The sequence below is a fragment of the Alosa pseudoharengus genome, unplaced genomic scaffold (genome assembly GCF_046254945.1).
Source record: "Alosa pseudoharengus isolate Yale_2024_CS ecotype anadromous, Long Island Sound unplaced genomic scaffold, YU_APseudo_1.1 YU_APseudo_1.1_scf_6, whole genome shotgun sequence".
In the NCBI taxonomy this organism is placed as follows: Eukaryota; Metazoa; Chordata; class Actinopteri; order Clupeiformes; family Clupeidae; genus Alosa; species Alosa pseudoharengus.
In genome coordinates this window covers 39231688-39256558 of record NW_027468848.1, presented here as the reverse complement: position 1 = coordinate 39256558, position 24871 = coordinate 39231688, and the positions used below count along the sequence as shown (strand labels likewise).

At 41.1% G+C, this 24871-nt stretch overlaps 1 protein-coding gene across 2 annotated transcripts in view; it reads right to left on the bottom strand.

The window, feature by feature from the left end:
- The window catches only part of commd10 (COMM domain containing 10), a 40200-nt gene extending 15758 nt beyond the window's left edge, over positions 1 to 24442 (bottom strand). The window contains exons 1-5 of one of the 2 annotated variants that reach the window (XM_076270442.1): positions 24321 to 24442; positions 24003 to 24093; positions 23430 to 23540; positions 18500 to 18655; positions 14318 to 14428 (exon numbers count right to left, since the gene is read on the bottom strand). In XM_076270442.1, coding sequence (XP_076126557.1) covers positions 14318 to 14428; positions 18500 to 18655; positions 23430 to 23540; positions 24003 to 24093; positions 24321 to 24397 — 546 coding nt within the window. In that variant the 5' untranslated portion in view covers positions 24398 to 24442. Of the gene's footprint in view, positions 1 to 14317; positions 14429 to 18499; positions 18656 to 23429; positions 23541 to 24002; positions 24094 to 24308 lie in introns of both variants that reach the window. The other variant, XM_076270443.1, reaches the window with a different exon arrangement.
- Between the last annotated feature and the right edge of the window lie 429 nt (positions 24443 to 24871).

The window sequence follows — 24871 nt, the reverse complement described above, 5'->3', positions numbered from 1 at the left end:
GGAAAGTAAACACAAGTTTTCTGTCAAGGGTGTTAGCTGACCACTTTGAAGATGTTGCATCAATACTGTGCACAATCATTTGTTTTTTTTTGCAGTAGTTTCAAATTATTTTTCACCTCAAGGATCTGAAGAGAAAATATCATATGAAAACTGCAGCACTCCTGTGTAAACTCTGACCTGCACTAGCAGATATTCTTTCATTCAAAGTGCACAAGACATAATTGGTCCATCATTGACCAGTGTAATCCTACCAAGAAGCCACTGTTCTGCTTTTGAGATGGAGACACGCAACGCCCAGCAGTGGAACCTTTAAACTCTACTATCAGAATTTAATCAGTAATCCAAAGACTCATATGCACAATCCTTCAGTGGCCTTCCCAAGGTATACACCTATATTAGCTAGCAACTAAACACGTAGTTTTGTCACAGATGGGGATATGCGTGGCAGACTGTCAGCCTAAGCCTTTGCTAGCCATAAGGTAAGCTTTCATACAGGGCTGTATTTTGCACACTGGCGCATGGCGTAAAACTTGTTTTCCACCCGCGCAAAGTTTAATTTCTTATTTTGCACGTTTATTTTTTTTAAAATGCGCCCAGGGGTGTGGCAATTAACAACTTAGGGAGTGGCTTAGCGCATTGTCTAAAAATCGCTATTGTACACCTGGTCAGAAGTCTATGGCGAGTTGTTTATATGTTATTTTAAGAGCGCATTGTCAATAGTCATATTGACGGGTGCACGCACCATCCTTCTATCATCCATGAACGCACACCAGCGCACGTCCATGCAAAACATTACAAATTGCATGATTACAATGGGAAACATAATTAGAATAAAGATATTACGAAATACTGTACATCTCATGATGAATAGTTATTCACCATCATTTGCAAATTGGTAATGACAGTTAAAAGTTATAGGGAAGAGGCGAGAGACACGTATGGAGCACAGCTGAAGACGCAATCAGTCAATAGTGAAAGTAACTGCATATAACTGTCTTGACGTTGACTGACACCATGGTGAAGTTAGTTTCACTTTGCCAGTGAGTTCAAATAATAGAGTGCAAATGTGTGAATGCTATGCTAGGTTTTAGTAAAGCATGGTTTAGTGGAGTGAATATTCCATACGGTCTCGCAAGCAGCCTCCTTCAAATGCGCCGAATTTGAATGTCAAAATACCGATGCATTTATTTGACATCACGCTTTGCGCTGGTAAAGGGAATGACAGATGTCATTCTCATTGGTTTAAATGATGTTATACGCCCCAAACACCCATGACTGATTAAAAAAACCTAGGAACACCTTGTCGCGCAAGCGCTCGACGTTTGATAACAAAAACCCTCCCAATGTGGACTGGACATCCTACTAAATTTGAATAAGCTTTTGACGAGTGACGATGCGCTTTTGACTGTCATGATAGGGCTCACAGAATGGCAACATAGTGACTGTGTTTTACCCATTTGCTGACACAGGATTGAATCTATAAGCATAAACAGGAAGCAATCAGAATAGCAGTAGATGTAAACCAAGTGAGGCTCATTTTAGTGTTATTCTTGTATTTATCATAAAAAGATTAACTGTGTTATACTATGGCAAGTAAACTTAAAAAAAAAAAAAAATTCCCCCCTAATGAATCTCTAGTCGTATTTTTCACTGGCTATCAGCCCACCACATCAGGGTCAGCAAAATGATAACCCTGGCCACACTTACCAGGAGTGCTCTGCTTTGCCAAAACACATCTGCAATCAACACAAGTGCCGTGGAATAGCACATATAGTGAGTAAAATGCGTTTACACTGGTGTCTCTGTTCTCCTTTCCCACTGGAGAGGGTGCTTAATACAATAAGAGTGGATGTGCAGCGTAAGCAATAATTTGTCCACCTCAGCTTGATTTATTACTGAGAGTGGATAGACCAGAGGGTGCCAAGGATGGTCAGGGCTCTGCCCTGTCTTTTGACTCATGAATGGAACACGGGAAAGTTTTTAGGGGATAACAAGACAGCAGAATTGTATTTCAAAATGGACACTGGTATTCAGCTTACTCGCACAACTCCTCCTGTGGAACCACAAAATCCATGTGTATTTCTGGATCCTCTGATTATAAATGAAGTTAATTTCATTAAGGGATGACTATTAAGTGGGACACATAATGCTCTAATAACTTTCTTTAACAAGCAGAACCAATGTCGTAGAAGCTATGGAAGATGACCACGGAGAACAGTGTGTCAGCAATTTGTCCACAACTCAGATTGGATCAGATCAGCTTGTCCAACAGACAACAGAAGATTGAAAAGAAAACGGGCAATTCCGCGCAAAGCTGTCACATCCATAACGCCAACACAATGCCATGGTATATATATAGTTGGCGCTATGGATGTGACAGTTTTGTGTGGAATTGCCCAAATAGTCATTTTTATCACTATTTCAACCTCTACAAACACTCATACCAATGGAAACTACTAGTTGTGGCCTGGAGCCCTGAAAGAGATAAAGGGGAATAAGACACACTGTGATAAAATGAAGATAAATACTCTGCTCATTTTGCAATCTAATCTAATCCCTATTCCTCGTGCACTGATTGTGATTCCTCCCCTGCTGTCATATCCAGAGAGATTTTATGATAACCTGCTGACATCAAAGTGAAAATCTCCACGACAAAGAGGAAAAACATTTTTGTTTTGTTTTTCAGAGCAAGGCCGCCATTTAAAAGCTGCAAGGGGCTGCAGGTAATTCACTAACAGTGGCAACAAGAACAGTCAAAGTGACTGCAGCCCATGGCCTGCAATATTAATCAAGGTGAAACAAATTCAAACAACTGCATTCTGAGCTAGATCTGGATGAGTCTGTGGGAGGACCAAGGAGCACAAAGTAATGAAGGGTTTATATGTTGTAGTCCTGCTGAGTGTCAGATTTGAGCTGATATGTTCACTTTGTCCTTGGACTTGGTACACTTGTAGATTGTTTAGGGCCCTGAACAATTTCAGAAAAGGAGTCATTCCTCTGTGGTGGCTATTTTAGTTCCAGGCATACCTGAATTATGTATTTTATATCATATCTAGAGACAAGAGATATGATGCAATCATATTGTATCATGAGTTACTCTGTATTTCCCACAGAAAATATAATGCAACCAGCCCTGTGACAAACATACTTAAGCAGTTAAATTAAAAGATTTCACACATGTGAAGATTTTCAGCAGACCTGCATTATTTTACTTTATACAGGCTAGTAAGGGTGAAGGTGAGATGTATATTGACTTCAACCACAACAGCCTTTCATTTTGCAGTGAAAAATAACAATCCACTGCTAAAGGTAACATTGTAAAAGCTGTATAAAAGATGTAGTTCTCACTTCCAATACAACAAAGTGAAGAACAAACAAAGAATCACATATACATAGATAACATTAGATAGCACACAATCTACATCTTCTCAAAGGGGGCTGACTGGAGGCAGCACCTGAGGCCGCTCAGACAAGCGTGATGACAGCCAAGGACTGCTCCTGTGGAGAGACTCGAATGCCTCCTGTTACTGCTGTTCCTGCTGCTTCCTCCTTTTATAATTCATCTTCCTGCAGCAAAGCAGGTCAGGCCAGGGCTGGGGCTAGCAAATTCTGGGCGGATCCTAGCTGGAACAGTGAAAGCTGTACCTATATTTGACCTTCCTTCTCAGTGAGGCTAGAAAGTGAACATATATTTCTTATCCTTCCTGTGCTAGGTTGAGCGTGCCTTGCTAATGTTCTTGGATCATAATCTTCAAGGCAGATAAGCACAATTGCTAGGTAACTTGAAATGTGAAAGACACCATGGCAACAAACTGTTGTGGTAGGTTTGGGATACGGTATTGATCAATATTTTGCTCAAAGGGGGGGGCATCTACTTGCAATGTTTGCCGATTTAGGAGAAGACTGCAAGTGGGCACATGGAGGCTATAATCCGGCCATCTATCCACACTCTGAATACCTACACACACAGAGCAACACAATCAACACTCTGCATACCTACACACACAGAGCAACAAAATAAAAGACTGCTCCATTCTGTTCTCTGTTTTCTCTTGCTCCTCTCCCTCTCTTACTGCAGTTCTGCCCATTACAGTCCACTGATTACTTGGGCATACATCCTTAGCTCCCTCCATCATTATAAACGATACACACAGTTAAAATACTACATTCTCTAACCTGACTGAACAGTCTCGGACTCAACGGCCATTACTCTGGTTCCAATTCTTGGATGCTAATTATGACCGCTGCTAGCAAAGCGGTCATATAGGGATTGTCAAAGTTTTTTTTATTTTCTTTTTTTATCTATTTCCTGAATTTTTGGTCAATGATACCCGGGACAACGAACCACCGGGGCACATGAAATTTGGTGGGTATGTAGCCCCACTAGACTTTTACGGAAAAAATTTGTTTGGTCCCTGGGGGCCCACATCAACCTAGCCCATATTCATTAATTTGTGATTTGCACCCCCCCAGTAAAAAATGAAAATGCAATATCATTCTGCTTTAATCGCCCCTCTCTTCAGTTAAGATGTTCAGAACTGCACCAAATTTTATGTGTATGATTAACCTGACATTCTCTGGGGGTATGCCAAGTTTCGTATAATTTCATCCATGGGGGGGTCTAAAGAAATTAAGTTATGTGTACATTTAGTGACTGTACACTCATTGGCCTGTAGATGGTGGTGCACACATATACACACACACACACACACACACACAGGCACGCACATACCATCAGTATCGGCAATTAGAACGGCCGATACATAATTACAAATTCAGTAGGATTAAAGGAAAACCAAATATTCATCATAATAATTTGGCTGCATTTCCAGTATTGGCGTCACGTAGTTGTTTGTCCACCAGATGGCGCATCGTTGCAGTGAGACGTAATTTGTTAGAAGTTAATCTAAAGTGAGTTGGAAAGACACTACGCTTCCTACAAGGACAAGACTGCAGTTTACCGCAGAGAACGTCTAATAAGGGTAGGATGATTTCAGCATGACATGTAATTCCCATTTCTTCTTGAAGCCGAAATAAATCTGAGAATGTTTATCGGACATGCTTGGTTTTTACTGCAGGTAGGCTACGTTAATCTTAAATTATATCAATAGCCTAGGACGTAGCATTAGTTGAGTGATGGAGGGCAATTTGATTATTGATGTATTTGTAGAAAACCATATATGCGGTTATAGGCTACCAAGCAAATTGATAACAGCACTAATTGTATCTTTCGACTGTCATCTCATTTGCTTATGACCATAACCTAGGCTACTAACAGGAGCTAAGTGAGTTAGCCACAACACGTTCGCTACGTGATGGTTTTCTAATGGAAAATATATAGGCTACCTGAAAGATAACCTGTCTATGATGCATCCTAAACACCGGGCTGGGACATTTCTGCTCAAAGTCTCAAAAAGCATTTGAGTCAACGTTCATTCCCAAACACCCATATAGGCTACTTCAATCCTCTATTTTCAAAGGTGATTCAAGTAAGGAAGAGCATGGCTCAAAGTAAAGTAACTAGGACTGAAACTACATAAATTCGTCAAAGTGAATAATTTGTGTCAACTCGCCGCAATGTAGATTTATTAACGCACCCGTGATGATCTACATCTCCATTTAAACCAAATGTTTTAGAGCGCACGTTGAGAGATGTATCCAGGGCAGGACTGTACCTACACATATTTGTTGCAGGTGCTACAAAAATAATTCTTTGCGATGGATGATTTAGTACCAACGTTACACCGGTCCGATACAGTTTTGCCTATGGCTATACCGTGAGACTGAGACGCTTTTTGTTTGTTCGAAGTGCGTATTTAGGGTAGTTGTAGTCTATGCGATTAAAAAACATGTGTGTGTGAAGTATCCAAACAATGATAACGCTTTCATTATGGCTGCTTTAGCCACAGACCTTGAGCTACTGTACAGTGGGTTGGGTTCCATTTAGAAGTGTCCACTTCATTTGCGCTTTCCGTGATTCACACAGCTGCGTGAAATGTATTACTACTGATATGCAAAACTATTTCGCCAAGAGGTGGCAGCTTAAGTCCGCTTGATACTGTAAGCCATTGGTTCCTAAAGGAGATTTTATTTGGGTCGCCAGCATAGCCTAGTGACAATTTATGTTGGTTAATAGGCCTAGCATAGGGCCTACCTTATATAGCTTATAGTTTCAACAGTCACGGTTTTGTCATAACTCCTCTATGCATTTTTGCATTTAGAATAGCTCTGAAAACGGGGGGCGAACACGTCGCGGGGGGGGACGCCAGTGAGTGGATATCTCAATCGCAAAATTAAACAATATTTCTATCGGGCGCCTACCATGGACTAGGCTGGGTGAACTCAGCCTGATCTGCCGGCGATTCCTTTTCGATTTCTTAAAAGATTGAGCTTGGTCTGGCGAAAGCCAGACTAACCATGGACCTCATAGTTGCAAAATGAAAGGGAACATGAATCAGCATATTATTTGCACAAAGAATAACGGACAGTAGCTCTTGAACTTGGCCCGTTAAAATGTGCATGAACAGTCTAGCAACACATTTTAATTAAGGGCCTTTTGGACATGGGTAAAATGGGACTGGGTAAAATGGCATTTTGTTTTAGACTACTGGTATTCTACTGGCTGAATATCATATGAACTAGATGACTAAACTTATGCATATGTAGAAGAAGAAACATTCACAAAAATCCATGACATGACCTCTCTTCTTGATAGCTGTTGAAAATTGCATGGAACTGACAGGGATTGTTTTGTTTAATAATAAATAAATAAATACATTATGCTGCTACCTTCTGCTTTTCCCAAATACAATGTAGCCTACAGGTGTACCTTTCATCAGTCCAGTTGCAATGGATGGACTGTGATGAACTGCCCTACTTGTGATTGTTTAGAGATTTTAAAGGTTTTATAAATGCTACAAATTTGTTGGCAAGTGCTACAAATCTATTCACCTTTGCAGCGCCAGTAGGCTACTTTGTGTGCGGCCCGCAAACACACATTCCAAACAAGCATACACAAAAGTTTCAAGAGTGGGGGATGGAGTAGAAGATGGAGACAAATTTATTAATATGATTTATTTTCGCGGAATGGATGTACAGGACTGAGCAGTGGTCATATTTTGTACCGTTATGCGGTTCATCTAGTTGCAGATGCTTTGAGTGGTGACCAATTTCACCAAACATGTGTGGTGATTCTTTTTTGCAAGGATGAAGTACACTTTTCTATGAAAGTGTTTTTTTATGAGGACGCCTTCACAGAAATGTTTGATGTTGAAGTTTTGTGGTTATTGTCCCCCTCCCTAGGCGGACCTATCAACAAAACATGCACATCTTGCTTTCACATGAAGCAAGGCTTCAAAATCACGGCTTTGAGGCCTTCTTTTGGCCTTCAGCAATTTGTAAAAGTCAACTTTGTCTATCCAATAGTACAACAGATTTGGGGCTGGTTTCCCGAAGCCTTCTTAATGCTACATAGTTCGTAATCTCTACCTTAGCTCTATCTTAACATTTTCACACATTTCCCGAAATGTACTTTGCTACGAATGTCTTTCGTACGTTGTTCGTGAACTCTCTTAGCTGCACCTTAGCAATGTTTCGGCTCTCGACGCTAGTTGCTGGCTGTGTAACCTATAGCAATCTAGAAATCTCTGTTGCGCATAACTCGTATGGTATATTACTGTTTTGGTTCGCCAATGATTTTATGTAAGTAGGCCAATTAAGAAAACTGGAAATGTTTTCACACAAATAATAAAATGTGCACGCATTTGAAAATGATTAAAAGCCTTATTCTCTTATTTCTTGGTTTTTCCCCGCAACATCTTCTACAATGTTTAATGTGGGGGATTGCTTTTATGTTTAATGTTAACCAACGGCACAAAATACTGAATTAAATGAGGCTGCTGGTCAATCAGCTGTGATTAAAAAACAATGAAATACTATTATTCAAATAATTTATTCATATGGAGTGATGAAGGATGGCGTAGGCCTAACGGATAAAGGTGTAGCTGGTCATGCCGACAGATTGCGGATCGCTTACCCCTACAGACCTTGTGGAAACTTTGTTAATTAAGGGTAGATCATTTCATTTCTACTTTTTATCATCGTATGCTATTAATAAAGTTCATCCATGTTGAAGTAGCGTGAATGTTAGGCCTACCGGAGAGGCGATATTTGAGCAATGTTTCTTTTTTGCAAAGAACATCATAATGCTGTTATGCCTCGCGTGAAGTGAAAAATCGATTTCTGAGCAATCGATGTCAACCAATTCAACACCTTCAGGGTGGACAGTGCCTTGTACGTTGGACGTAAGGAGCTTTTTGTAAGAAAACTCTTAAGGGACAGTTCGGGAACCACGACTATAAAGGTAAACAACTTTGGTAAGGTTTACCTTTGGAGTCTTCGTAGCTCACTAAGAGTGAACATTATAGGGAAACCGGCCCTTGGCCAGTCTTGTTCTAGGTCTGTAAACTATTGCTTATTGAACACCTGACAGTTGAGTCTTTCCACTGCTTTTTAAAGCTGATAGAAAAAGTGACGTCCCTCTTTGTCTCTTTGAGAGAGAGAGAGAGAAAGAAAGAGAGAGAGTATGTGTGTGTGCACCTATGTTTGTATGGCACTACCACCCTCAACAGATCAAATCACTACAGTGGCCTAGACAGAGCTGCGCCAGCTGTAGTTGTGTGTGAACCCCTAGCTACTGTAGCGCAGTCTCCTTGGAAACCAGACAAAAGCTGGTTAATTTAAACAATGTGAACACCAGCTAGCCCAAGCAAGCCCCGGTCTCACCCTTACCATCTCCAATTCCATTTGATCCTACTGAGCCATACTGAAACCAATGTGCAACAGTTAATTCCTCAGTTCCAGGTTCAATTCCTCAGAGACAAACATCCAAACAAACATGACTCGAGTCTGATCTGCTGTGGTCGAGTGGGTGTGCGTTCCTCTGAGCCAGGTTTGGTGCAAGCAATGCTCTTGCCAAAACACTTCTGATCTACAAGGGGGTGGCCTGGAAACAACGCAGTGGGTTACATGACAAAACGCAACAGAGCGCCAGACTCCTGCTAACATGAAAGCTCATAGTCGTCCATTTTAAAATATAGTACTGCTTTTCTCTTGCCCGTCTCTCCCTCTTTCATTGCCTCCTTTTCTTCATGCCTGTGGAGTTCAGCAGTGAAGAAACGAAGGCTCAGGACAGCTATTCATAGGCAGAGAAGTGCTCTGTTGTGTGGTGACTTCAGCCATTGCCTAGGCAGCCCTTCAGGGTGCCTCTGGTATGTCGTCTGAGCAGCCCTGGGAGCGAGAGGGCTGTGTCCTCTCCACCACATGCTTGTGGGAAAGAGTTGCCAGCGATGGCCAATCTCTCACCGCTGGCTCTATAAATAAGAGCCATTTGTCTCAACGGGTGCTTAGCAAGAATGGCCAGTGAAATGGGGGTCTATAGGTTTTTAAGTTGGGACAGGAATTCCATGGATGAAAAACAATAAGACTTGCTTATTGCACATCAGTTAAGCCTCTGTGAGAAAGACAGTACACACATGTTGTGCCCTGACTGATAATACGTTCATATTCAAATATGACATACTGTATGGCCCTTAACTGTCATGGGGAAAGATTTTTTCAATCACATTCATAAAGAACACTGGCCACTTAGTTTAATCAGCAAGCATAATTTCTGTCTCCAAATGTGATAATTAGTGATCTCTGGTAGCCACAACAACATGCAGTGATCCTCTCCTCAACACAGGTTTACTAGAGAATCTGGGCTCAGTGGAACTCTATAACGCCAAATGCATGGCTAGAGTGTGATTCAAGCTCATTCAATAGAATTAATAAGCAGAAGCAAATCAAATGTTATCAAACTAGGGTGTGATTCTCACGAGTATCTTTGCCAAGCTTAAAGGCAATGACCACACTAACTAACAAACCCTGTGAGCATATTAATAGAGACCATTATTTTAGAATGGTTGTGTTGAAACAATGGCTGCTACTTAAAAAAAAAAAATCTCTCTAATAAACTAAAATGAGAGAGAGAGAGAGAGAGAGAGAGAGAGAGAGAGAGAGAGAAAGAGAGAGAGAGAGAGAGAGAGAGAGAGAGAGCAAACAACAAGTAAACAAGGCAGGCAACAAAAATAAATAGTGAAGAGAAAGAAATGGCAACAAGTGGGAGGAAAGACGAAATGTGAATGAGTGAGCAACAGCGATGAAAGCAAAAGATTGAGCCCATTGTAATAGCTGCAAATGTCTTGTAAGGGAGCCCCTGGTTTGTCATAAGCTACCAAACAGCACAGAGAGACAGACGATGTGAGTCAAAAGAGGAATTAAAGGACAAGGCCCAGTGATCAAGCTTAAGGATGACATCATTACCAGAATAACTAATATTATGCTTGAGGAATCACTCATGGGAATGAATCAGCCCTGAAAAACAACCTAAAGAGATTTAGCAAGACATTTACCCAAACACAACAAACAGACATGCAACCTTAGGACAACAAGGAAGGGACATGAGGGACATGAGACACACACACCCACACACACACACACACACACACCCACACCCACACACACACACACACACTAGATTATAGGCCCTCTCAGTAACCCAAATACTTAGTGTGTACTGTTTTTTACATGACCCAGTCCTACATGTTAAGATACCCAATACATGTTCCCAATTTATGTTCAGGGCTAGCACACACCTGTGAATCCTTTCATGTAATGATTTCATGAATGATTTCGTGTAAATTTTTTTTAAGATATGTAAGCATTCAGAGAGGGAAAGGATCATAGGCTCTTGCTTCACGCATGAAGAGAAAAAGACGGAAGAGAAGAGGAAAAAGAATGGGATCTTTAATTACAGGCTTTATCTGCGGGTAATAATAAACGAGGTCGCAGCCTTCAGTGGGAAAACTCTGACAAAGGCCTTCCGTTCCTCAGTGGCTGAGCCCAGAAAAACAAATTAAGTATCAGCAGCCTTTCAAGTTGAGGCGCTTTGATAAAAAGTCATGAACAGATTTCATGAAGAGGGGAAAAAAAACAGAGAATTAGTTAGCACTGCACATAATCCTAAGGATGACACACCAGCATCCCATAGGCACATGGGATGTTCCAGGGCACATTCACCAATTAGCAGGTTTCAATGTGTGTCTCGTATATGTGCCTTCTCCCTCGTCTCTTAAAAAAAGCATGGTGATGAAGATAAACGTACAAAGGTGATGGTGCATGAGATCAAAGAGATCTAAGAGCACCATTTAACAAGCCTGAAATCAGACATGACTCATACATCTTTGTGCTCCTCTTGTCACTTGGGAAATCAGAGGGGTGCCAGTATGAGGGAGCCTCCCTGTATCCAGGGCAGAGATCCAGGAGGCTCCAATCCCCCTAAAGGAGCGCCTGACAATGGGCTGGGAGTCTGCCGGGGCCCTGACATTGTGGGGGCCCAGGCCTGGGTGTTGTGAGGGGGTGGAAGGATGCAGCTCATCTCCTGCCCAGCGTTTTACTCCATCCATCACCTGAACTACCCTGTCAGCTGGAGAAAGGGGGTGGGTGCTCAGGCTGGTTACTCTCAAGCAAAATGCTAACGGAGTCCATTTATATTTTCATAATTTTGTCTTAATGTGTGGGGACCCTAAAGCCCCTTTAAATACAATTTTATATGTATATATATCCACCATTTTAACTTGGGTTGCATATTTCAAGGTCCATCATGTCTGTCAGTCTAAGACATCCGATATTTATCTCACTGTGAGCTATTCCAGCAGTCTTACCAGAATGTGAAAGAATGTTGTCTGATTTCATGAAAGTAAGACGTACAAATCCACCTTATCAGCAAGCTGTCTGCAGTCAGTGAAAATGTACACAAATACATACTGAAATGAGAACGCACACACACACCAGGAGAAAAAGTAAAGTAAAAATATATTTTGACAGCTAAACTAAAGCTCATCAACTCGTAGTCTGTGAATGGAGGACTATTTCTATGGACTAAAATGAATGTAAGCTACACTTGTCTATTTGCCATTTTCAGCCTTGCAACTCTGAACGAGCTACTCTGGCAGGGGGAAGAAAGAAAGAAGAAGAGAAAGAAAAGAAAAGAAAAAGAGTGAGTGAGTAGGTGACAGCAGGAGGAAGAAAGCCAGCTTCCTGGAAAATCTACTATAATTTAGCAAACATGTTTCTAACACCATGAAATTGTCATAATTTTAAATGCATATTTTGGGCAAACAAACTAAAGTGGTTGTCTTTTCATGGAGCGTGAGTAAACTGAACAAATGCCATTTAACTTTTTGGAAGCAGAAGCAAAATATTGCAGGATCATCGCACAACTTCATGAACAACACCAAGGTGAAATGTGGTTTCAATTTAAAAAGTGGGCTAATTACAAGAGATCATGCCTAAAAAAGACTTGAAAGAGATAATTGTCTTAGGGTTGATTTTGTTCAGTATACACAAAGCAAACCAAAATCATTCATAAGAGTCAGACACAGAGAGAGAGAGAGAGGCAAGTCTGAGTTCCTCATGGTTTTACAGTCACAACCAGTCTGCCCAGTTTTTCATGTAACAACAGTGCCCCCTCGAGAAAGAAAGGAGGAGTTGCCATTACTCTGGAAGGAACTCCAAGCCGATTAGGCCCGATTCACCCCGGGTGCGTGGCGAGAACGTGGCGTGTCTGCTGCGTGGCGGCTGCGTGGCGTTTTCCATGTCTTTGCACACCAGAAGCCTGTCTGACAAGGCACTGCGGCGGCTCTTCATTTTTTCTTCTTCACTGTTTTGAATGGAAATGCTTCCAACACGCTTGCGTGTCACGTGAAAAATAGGCGTCGGTCCTATTTCTAGCATGCACACGTTTTCGGCGCGTCTCAAGCCGTGCCTGAGACATGCGCGTCACCCAGGCGGCGTGCAAGCTGTAACCTGTTAACATGGGAGCCGAAATAAAAGCGGACAGGCCACGCGCCCAGTGTGAAACGGGCCTTACCCTTCAGACCACTGCTCCAGCTGTTCCAACACAACAGCACCCTGCCACTGGTGACTAATGTGGCTGAACTGTGTTTCATGTCCTGATTATTGCAATGTATTTATTGCACATGTGACATCTGCTTGCCATCAATGCCATGGCTTATCACCACCAAGGACCACCTCAACAACATACGTTTGTGACGCATGTAACAAAATTCTACAGTAATATGCTGGAAAATCTGGCAAAATATGGAAGGCAAATGAATGGATTATGGGCATGAATAAGATGGCATGCTTGAGTTTTGATATGCAAGGATAGGGCTGCTTACTCTGCACGTCCCCCAGGCTTATCAAGACCCAGTTGTCCTGTAATATTCTGAGCCATTTGAGGGAGAACATTCAGCACATGTTCATCATGACAACGGGGCTTCATCATGACAAGGCGCATGCTCACAGTGCTTGGAAACACCAATTTTCAACACAATAATTGCTCCCCTCCGTGCATACTTGACAGTCTGAGCACTCTTTGATCGCACCTTACACATTGTATGTGTGATTGGAGTTCTGTGTAGAATGATATCAGATTTGTCTTGCAATGCTTTTTGGCTATGGCTGTATCTGCATGCACTATATGGATGTGTGTTAGAGGTCTGCACTCCCGCGGTAGACCCGCGGGTCCCGACGCAAAAGAGTGCGGCGCGGGACAATTTTTGAAAGCTCTTTGCGGGAGCGGGCGGGATGAGAGAACTGCGTTCGCGGGTGCGGGACAAACCGATGATTCACTGCAATCCCGCAAATTAAATATGTGCGTAAAATTAAATATGGAAATTATTAAAGTAGTGTTCATAACTATAGTTCGGCTGGATGTTCTGTTAGGCAGCATTAAAAAAACGGGGTTTAAGCATAACTGACGGATAGCAGGTCTATAGCCTATTGTCGTTTACGTGGGTTCAATTTGTTCCTGCTGCTCATTGTCAAAACTCGAAATCGAAAGCATGACAGAGGAAGATGGCACCAGACTAGGCCTACTTCAGTTGTTAGCCTTCAGAACCAAGAAATTTAAAATCAGACATCTGGAGTCTTTCTCAGGTGTGTGTGCTCCTTTCGTGAGACAGAAAGAAAAACTGAATAGGCTATCCCTCCTGCATGCGGGCGGGAGCGGGACTACAAATGACACATTAATGCGGGAGCGGGACAGAATATTGCGGGAGCGGGACTGAAAAATCAGTCCCATGCAGACCTCTAATGTGTGTACATTTCATATACATGCACAGAAGTCTGTGTGTGTGTGTGTGTGTGTGTGTGTGTGTGTGTGTGTGTGTGTGTGTGTGTGTGTGTGTGTGTGTGTGTGTGTGTGTGTCCTTACCTCTGTATCTTCATGTTGAATTCCCAGCTCCAGCACAGCATGGGGGGCCTTGAGCTTGGCCTGGTTGGACTGGCCCATCTGCAGACTCATTTGCCAGCCGACCTGCTCCAGCTGAGGGCAACACATGACCAAACTCAGGCATTTGGCAACAGCTGTGCCCACTCTACATTTCCGTGCGTTTCCAAAACACAAACTACTATCGACGAACTGTGACTGAGAAAGCTGTCGTCATGAAGGGACACCTGTGTGCATATGAAAAATGCTTACCTGCATGTCAAGCATAATGTGTTGTGCATTAGAAAAGCAAAAGCAGTGCTCAGTTTTTGTTAATTAAAAACTTTGGATGGATTAAATGCAGGGAAACCCTGTTGCTTTGGCCACAGCTGTGCCCCAATAGTCCTTGAGCTCCAAATGTTGTTCTAATACAATTCATTGAATGCTAAGGAGTGGGAGAGACCATCTTGTATAAAGCTTTCAGTTGAGCAATGTCATTTCAGTATCCCACAAGGCAACTAGCATTTCTTCTCAGTAGCTCAATAGGTACATGACCAATAATGGCCTCAACAAGATGAAATCACAAGTATTGACTATATATCTACTATGAATCTCTTTGATAACATTGAATAGAAAGTAAAAATGTCCCTGTGAGTTCCCAAGGCCAGCAGGCTGGCTCTGTATGAAGGCTAGCAGCTGCTGCAGCATTAGATGTTAGCCTCACCATTAGTGTCAGTGAGGACGCAAGAGTGGCAGGTTTACTGTCGAGCACTTTATCAATCTGCTTTTGTGGGTTAAAACATTAGCGGAAAAGAGAAGTGGGTGAGCTGTTTTATGAACAGCAGTCTGATGAGTTGATGAATGGGCTGTCTGAAGGCTCAGAGCAAAACGAATGGTTAGGAATATAACCACAGTTATCGGAGCCGATGCCACAGTTGGCATCGGCCCTTAGTAGCACTATTGAGAGGGCGTTGCTCTGCCCAGCACGTGAGGAATTATGGGGCAGCTGTGGCCTACTGGTTAGCGCTTCAGACTTGTAACTGGAAGGTTGCCGGTTCGAACCACGACTAGTAGGAACGGCTGAAGTGCCCTTGAGCAAGGCACCTAACCCCTCACTGCTCTCCGAGTGCCGCTGTTGAAGCAGGCAGCTCACTGCATCGGGATTAGTGTGTGCTTCACCTCACTGTGTGTTCACTGTGTGCTGAGTGTGTTTCACTAATTCACGGATTGGGATAAATGCAGAGACCAAATTTCCCTCACGGGATCAAGAGTATATATATACTTATACTTATCTGAAGAAGCACACGAGACGCTAACCAATGGGAAGTCATTCATTGACTTCATCAATCTGAATCGATCTCCAACCACCCGTCTTAGGGATTTTTTCGCAGGCTACTGTCTATATATAGCTGCACCGCAAACAACCAGTCCTCATCTCTATGCATCAGGTCCAGAATGCTAATGGGGCAGGAAAGGGTAAAGTCTAGTGTTCTTCAAAGGACAGAGGTTATATTCATAACCATACATTATCTTTCAGTCAAGTTAACTTAATGTTAACCAATGGTAATGCCACGCCACCAGGGTGCGACGTAACTTAAGCCGTCAACCTAGCACAAGCAGAACACTGATGTGTCCCTGGTGTCAGGCCATGGTGATGTGCTCATTGAGTCAACGCTGCGGAGTGGTTATACCATAGTCTGCTGCACTAACTGGTACCAGGGTGTTCCATGCGTTATTAGCTGCCATGAGAATAAGCTGGGAGTCTAGCAAAAGCAGAGTGCTGACAGTAATAATAATAATATAATAATAAGCTTTATTTGTATAGCACCTTTCATACACAGAATGCAGCTCAAAGTGCTTTACATTTGAAGCATGTAACACAATAATAGTCAGTTAGTCATTATCGATCACTTTTCTTCATTGCTGGGGCCGTTTATGATCCACTCAGCAACATATCAAAAATATAGAAAATAACATGTCATAAGACTGGCAGCCTTAACCCTTTACCCCCCATAAGCACGCCATATGGCAACTGTGGCAAGGAAAAACTCCCATATTCCAGGAAGAAACCTTGAGCAGAAGCTGACTTAATAGCTTCTAGCTGGCTGTGCCCTCCAATGGCAGCAGATGTAGAATAATCTGAAAAAGTAGTCTACAGGATAAGATAAGTTATGTCATGTTTTTCAGACACATGATCTCCTAGACTGATATAAAAATCTCTGCCAGTAATGTAGGTTTGAAACCAGTTTAGAGCATTATCAGAGAGACCCACCCACTTCGCAAGGCGGTGAATTAGGATGCTATGATCAAAGGTGTCAAATGCCGCACTCAAATCCAGAAGAATAAGGATTGAGACTTTGTTTGAGTCAGTAGCCAGTCTAAGATCATTGACTATTTTTACTAGAGCCGTTTCTGTGCTGTGATTTGATCTAAAACCTGATTGGAATTTTTCAAGGATACTGTTTTCGTTGAGGAAGGTATTTAACTGATTACAAACAACTTTTTCAAGTACTTTGCTCAGGAACGGTAGATTTGATATAGGCCTGTAGTTGCTCAGATTGGTATGGTCAAGATTCAACTTAAGTTTTTAAGGTTTCACAACAGCGGTTTTAAAAGCTGTTGGAAATATACCTGTTTCTAATGAGGTATTTATTACCTTGAGAAGGGAGCTAAGCTATCATATACTTTTTTGAGGAATCTAGTAGGGATTGGATCCAAAACACATGTTGAGGAGCCGGTTTGAGTTATAATTTTACTAAGCTCAGATTGAGTAATAGTGCTAAAGAACCTTAATTTTGGGGGGCTGTTTTTGGGTGTACTATCAAACATATTACTTGTGTTACCAATAGCCTCCCTTATAGAAATGACTTTGTTTTTGAAGAAGTCTGCAAATTCTTCGCATCTTAGAGAAGATGCCTGACTGAGTGCATCAAAAGGTGGCGTAGGAGGCACAGGTGATGTACACTCTGGGGGCGTAAAGCTAAAAGCACAGAGCGGCCTACTGATGTGCTAGCAACAGGTTTCCAGGTTACACAAGTGGGCACAGGTGTCGCTCACACTTGGACATATCTTCTGTTGGAAGAATTCAGTGCATGGGGGCCGCAGACAGTTTGTCCAACGACCCACATGCACTGAATTCAAGCCACAGCACACTGAAGACAGTAAAGCATGGTGGTGCACAATTCATGTTATGGGGATGTTTCTCATACAGTGGTTTTGGGTCTATTTATCGCACACCAGAGATCATATTGCTGCACTCTGGGGCATGTTCATGTTCATGCCCCCAGAGTGCAGTACTACAGCTATAATATAGTGGCTGCAGCAACTTTTTTTTCATAGCGACAGTACTTCGAACTGGCCATCTGGCGAACTAGAGTATCCTAAGCTCTAATATTAAAGTTGCATTCATATACATGTTATATATGTATAAGGGAAACTTAGCAGGATTAGCTATATTTCCCCCTCTGCTGGAGAAGTTGTGCATTATGCTATTTTAAACTGTGGGAAAAGGTAACGATAAAGCACATGGATTGGTTTACAAGCTAGCGAAACGGTTAGCATAAGTTCAGCAGAACAATGCAGATGTTACAAGGTAATAAACACAATTTAAAACGAGTTTCTTGTTTCTTACTTCTCTTACCAGGACGGTAGTCCCAATGTTGCAAGGTTGGTTTTCCACCTGGGGACGCTAGGGGGAACGGGGAATGTCACTGTTTTCACCGGAACAGGTCATTTAACCATCCAAATGATTTCTAAACGGCTTTATTAAGTTGAAATAATTGCCAAGTTCCCCTTTAAAACTAGATAACGCTATGCAATGTTGCGTTTGGTTTTCAATCAACCATAAAAGGGCACACAATAACCCACCGTTCATTGAGCTCCACTGGCTGCCCTTAGCTGCCAGTATCAAACTCAAGTCCCTAATGCATGTTTACAAAGTGCTAGCTAGGTCTGCTCCCACTTACTTAAATGCTCTCTTAAAGGCTTATCTTACTCCCCAGCGATACGTTCCTCCAAGGAACTCGGAACTTGGAGTGCTGTCTGGCACTGCCGCCCCTGTGCACTGGGCGATCCAGACTGTTTTCACGTACAAATCGCTACCAGAGCTGGGGCTTCCCTTCCCTCTTTATTTTCAAGAAGCTCCTGAAGACCCAACTCTTTCAAGAGTACCTCTTCTGTGACCTTTACCTTTTTAGGAGCAAAGATTCTCTCTCGGATCTTCTCAATGACATCTGGGCCAGTGGTGGTCCAAGCCTGGCACAGAGTGTCTGCCTTATCTGATTCCATGCCTAATGCCTCCAGCTGTTGCTTCAGAGTGGCTGGTTTTGTGTTGTGGTACACAGCCTGAAGGCAAAAGCACAGAAAAACATGACACCTGTAAAATGAAGTTTAGATGAAATCGGTTTCGCTCTTGCTGGGGTTGTAAGATAGGAAATAAAGTGGCTTTCAAAAGCAGTAAACTATGCATTTAATTTTAATCTCAGTAGACAAATACTTTATTTACACCTGAGAAATATACTAAACAGAAGTGTTTACAATAGGGTCATTCAGTGTGAAATCACCCAATTTCAGCGCAATTTGGCAGGTGACCCTCTCCGAAAAAATCTGAAAAAAATCACAGGTGTTTGTAGACCAAATCCATGCATAGATCTTAAATAGTATATCTGTATAACTAATCGTTGCAAAACTACAGCCCTTTGAAACTTCAAGTCATTTTAAGCATTGTGGTGAACAATCCTTTTTGTTCAACTTCCAGCATTATTGGCTCTTTTGGTATTTCACACACTTTAGTGAAACTATGTGAATAGAAGTACATTTTCCTGTTGAATTAAAGAATCCAATCGGATCAGACGTATCTTGTATACTTTCCCCTCTGCAAAGCTCTGAAAATGGCTATAAATTCATAATGTGAAAAGACATCATCACCTTTGAGGGCTTCTCATTCAAAAAGTATGTGACACAAATTCATCAGATTTTTTTCCTACACATATATGTATTATAAGGTCCTGTCCATGCATTAACTTTGGTTGTTATCATTTTCATATTTTCAGAGCATTTTTTTTTTTAATTGGGCTTGATTTTCAAAAAGCCTGTTTTCATCTTCTCGTTTCACCACGTGGACAGTTAACAGGATTTTTTTTAATTTTACCATATATCATTCTGTATGTGAGGATCATCTGCCCAAAATTTGGGCTTGTTGCTGAGTTTCTTCATTGAGATAAGAATTTTTATTTTTATTTTCTATAAATCCACTGAATTTGTACTGGATCTGCAGTACCACTTTGCACCACATGTGGTGCTCTTTTAATACAATGGAAGTCAATGGAAGAGTAAGAGAGTCACTTGTTTGCTGCACATATCCAATCTAAACACACAGTTTATGGTTCATAGTTGAATTGGTCCAAATAATTATTGCAACATGAACAACATACTACTCATACATAAATCTTATTTAGAGAAAATAAACTGATCAAGTAAATTATACACACATAAGACTGACTGGTCATCATACAGTACATGCAGCAAGAGGATTTAGCATAATTACCATCTTTGTAATGAGTTTTCTATGCCAGCTTCAACCTATCAGTGCCTATGTGAGTACTTTAATAATTACTAGCCAGCTGGTTAGGCAAAGTCTATATCCATCGTCATATGCATACAGTCCTCTGTGATACACAGACAAAGAGCATCAAGATGGAGACTGCTTTGTCTCCATGTGATCTGGGAAAGAAGTTGGAACATATTCAAGAAACAATGGGTTTCTAAAATTCAGCAGAGATGGCAAAAGTACTCACTTCCCGTACTCAAGTAGAAGTACAAATATTTGTGTTAAAAAATACTCTGGTAAAAGTAGAAGTACTGATTTAACTTCTTTACTGAAGTAAAAGTAACAAAGTACAGGCTTGGAAATTTACTTAAAGTATAAAAGTAAAAGTAGTCTTGTGAATGACAACCATTTTACTGTATATGCAACGGTAGCCTACCTGGATCACACAAGTGTTACTAGAGTGCAAGAGTGCCAGTCTCTCTTTTTAAATCTTCCCATAACCTGTTGGGACATTTCTAGGCTTTCCCCCCAACATTGCACTGCCTATGCTACTTAAGAGGGCAGTGTGTTCTTTTGACCTACCATCAAATGCTGGACATCTTTAGAAAGCTAAGATCCTGTAGTTTCTTAGGAAGCACTGGCACGGAGTTACAGAGCCTAGAATATTGTTTTCTCCTTCTGCCGGATAACAAGCATCTCTGAACATCACATTTCAGCCCTCTAGGTCACTTGATATGATTTTAGAAACACACCTGAGTCTTAGCACCAGGTCTTGCAAAGCTGTGTGCAAAAGTAGATCAATATAGAATGAAAAATGAGTACTTTAGACCATTATTTGCCAAGGTATGCTCATGCATTTTGTAATGCCCTATGGAAACTCCCCATAGGACTTTTTGTTACCCAAAATGCATACTGACAATAAAAGTATGCATTTCTGAGGTTTCTTGTAGATTATTTGGATTGTATGTCAGGTTCTGATATAGAATGACTACACAAAATGGAATAATTACACAAAGTCTCTATTTTTGCATTTTCTTTGTTGGCTTCATGGGTGTGTATACAGTAAGATGGACTATACATTTGCACAACTAATACTGGATAAAACAACATGAATATTTAATTCCTATGGATTCCTGTGAATATTTCAAGACCAGGAATGTAGTGGTAAAATAAGAGGTGGGTGAACTATGAATTCTGTGATCACGGTAAGGTGGACTGCGCCATGCTTTATTAGAGTTTTAGAAAAGGCATTCATGTTTGATGATGGTGGAGGTTATTGTCCATTGTTAACAATACAAAAGTGGCATTAAGTGGTTCATAGAGTGTTGAGTGTAGCCTACAGTACATATTGTTATTGTGGATAATACAGTGTGATTTTAAAATGTTAACAGTTGTAATTGGTGAATAAACTCCTTTGAGAGGTGGATAATCTTTAATAAGGGGTGGATAAACTATTTCTAAAAGTTCAGAGGATGGCTGCGTTTAGCCTCCACTACATCCCTGTTCAAGACCCAATGCTGCATCTTCTTATTGCTAAGGATATAGGCTACACTGCAGCTAGAAGTTAGGGAAGCACCAAAGCCGAGGAGAGGAGGAGGGCATTTTGGACTAAATTTACTTGAGACATACTGTGCTAACGTTACTGCTATCAAGCTGCAATAATTTGCCGCGAATGCCGCCCAAATCTGTCGAGTCAGCTTGTAGTGGTGCGTCAAGTGCAACGTCCTATATTCCCATCCGCTATTGATGACGCGAAAAATAATAAGGGTAACTCTACTGAATTTATTTGAAACTAAAGTAACGAGCCAGTTTTGTAAAATGTAAGGAGTAGAAAGTACCAATATTCGTGTTAAAATGTAAGGAGTAAGTAAAAAGTCGCCTAAAAAATAAATAGTAAAGTAAAGTAAAAATATCTGAAAAATCTACTTGAGTACAGTAACGAAGTATTTGTACTTCATTACTTCCCATCTCTGAAATTCAGTTCATCAAGGTATTTCACTTGATGAAGATGACCATGTGTGTTTCCATCACAAGTATTCATAACAAGGTTTGAGGACTTGTGGATCCAAGAGGCATTTGTAAAAAGATGATAAATCTTTAGTATTGATTTTTCTGCATCTGACAATGCACTGAATTTTAGAAACCCCTTTTTACTTGAACCATATGAACCATAAACTGTGAGTTTAGATTGGATATGTGCAGCAAACAAGTGACTCTCTTACTCTTCAATTGACTTCCATTGTATTAAAAGAGCACCACATGTGGTGCAAAGTGGTACTGCAGATAAAGTACAAATTCAGTGGATTTATAGACAATATTTGTAAAAAATCTTATCTCAATGAAGAAACTCAGCAACAAGCCCAAATTTTGGGCGGATGATCCTCACATACAGAATGATATATGGTAAAATAAAAAAAAATCCTGTTAACTGTCCACGTGGTGAAATGAGAAGATGAAAACAGGCTTTTTGAAAATCAAGCCCAATTTAATAAAAATGCTCTGACAATATGATAATGTTAACAACCAAAGTTAATGCATGGACATGACCTTATAATCCATACATGAGTGGGAAAAAAATCTGATGAATTTGTGTCACATACTTTTTGAATGAGAAGCTCTCAAAGGTGGTGATGTTTTTTCACATAATGAATGTATAGCCATTTTCAGAGCTTTGCAGAGGGGGGATTACACAAGATACACCTGATTTGATTGGATTGTTTAATTCAACAGGAAAATGTACTTCTATTCACATAGTTTCACTAATGTGTGTGAAATACCAAAAGAGCCAATAATGTTGGAAGTTGAACAAAAAGGATTGTTCACCACGATGCTTAAAATGACTTAAAACTTCAAAGGGCTGTAGTTTTGGAACCATTAGTGATACAGATATACTATTTAAGATTTATGCATAGGTTTGGTCTACAAACACCTGTGATTTTTTTCAGATTTTTTGGGAGAGGGTGACCTGCCAGCCACTGGGTGATTTGACACGGAATGACCCAATAACAGCACTGACTAATGTAAGTATAATATCAAAATAATAATGGCAAAATGGATGGTAGATTTCAGACACAAGCTAATAACTTACTATTTAGTGGCTGGTGAATTTGACTATTTATCTGACAGTGGCTGGTAATGGCTAATTGCCAACCATAAGCCTGCAAAGGCCAATTTTCTGCAACAGCCTTTAGTGTGTTCCAATGCCACTGAATGTTAGCCAACTTATTGGGTTAAAATGCCAACTCATTATGAGAACCTTATTGCAATTACACATGCATGGCTAAAAACCGTGCAGTTCAGGGAAGCATCAGCATTTGTAGGTTCGTTTATGGTCCAAAATGGACAGAAAGAAAGACCTGACAAGAAACTTTGATTTCTTTTCTAGGATATACATGTGCTTACAAGTAGCATTTGTAGGAAACATCTCTGATTAAGCTTTATGCTTCAATTTGAGCTTGCTGTACTACTCAAGGACAACCTTTTTTAAGTCAGAGAGGGTGATTAACTAAATGACGAGACTCTATGGAGCCAAGCTGTGATGGAATGATTGAGAAAACCTGTATTGCAAACCTGTTCCAAAATAAAAGAGATGGTCTCCAGCACCAGAGTTAGGACAGGCTTCTCCATGGCTAGAGCACTCTGCAGCTTCTCCTCCTCCTCCTCACTAAAAGGGCGCTCTGTCTAAAGAGTACAACAGTGGGACAGTTTAGTTTAGTACAGTACAGTCGGCTACAGTAGCCTACAGCCAAAGCCCATCCAAAAGAGCAACCCTGGGGCTTATAACTTCCAGTTTGACATCCCAGCTATTAACAATATTAATCTTGAGTTCATAAGGAGAAATGTCATTACATAGGCGTAAAGTGGTAAAACTTTGAAGATGGGGTTGCAAGGTGCACTATGAACCTACGAAGGGGGTCCATATTTTGTACAACACTAGATAGATAGATAGATAGACATTGGTTATAGGTCCATATTAGTAATATATTAGTGTTGTTATGATTAGCCTATTATTATATAAAAGAACTTCCACTACAGCCTGCCATGTCCAGTAGGTCCACTTTTGAGATCATTATCCCAATTTGCTAACATGTACCTTCGAAAAATTGCAGTATGCCTACTTGATAATTCGCTAAATTCACTTACCTTTAGATGTAGTTTCTGCAAGATTCGCGAGAGGAGCCGAGAGAACTTGCTGATGTCAATTGTGTTAATGTGCGTCATAGCCTCCTTAATACTAGAGAAGAGACAGGTTTTATGCACCCTACAAACACTAACCAGTAATAAAAACTAGAAGTAGCCTACTAGTCGGCTACATCATCATCATCACTCAGTGGTGTAGACCCCAGTGCACACAGAGGAGTCTGAATTGCAAACGGCTAACTAGCTCCACAGCTACCCAACAAACATGAACATTATCTGGGTGCAGAATTGTGTGGGTACGCAACACACCTCCAAACTTACCTAAGCGTTTCCTTGATGATAGTGGCCATTATTACCAGTCTTTGTTTTAACTGCAGGTTCTTAAAAAAAAAAAACATACCACCTTCACATTTCCTGCTCTTCCTGTTAGTGTAGTCATATGACATACGCAACGTCATATTGGAACCACCCACAAAGGCAGGCTCAAGGCGAAGCAGCCCAAGAGCAGCCAGGGGTAGCCTACTAGAGGGAGAGCTCAAAGAAGAGAACTTCTGACGGCAAAGTTGAGGGAAAAGTTGGTAAACCACCCTTCTTACCTAATTTGAGGATGCTGATTCTGAATATTTTGTTTACCAAGCTGAATTCTGAGTTCTAAGCCGCATAATCAGCATTTACATAAAATAGCGATTTTGTTTTGCTTTGCAACAACCGACAAGTAAAAAACATTTTACTTCTAGTAACACTGGATTTGGTATGTGCTTGCCTCCATACTAGAGCTTGATAATGTGCTCTTCTAATATGCCATTGAGCAGCATCACTTGTTGGTGGTAGAGCCTTCGATCCTCAATATCTAGAAAACAGAGTGGCTCTGG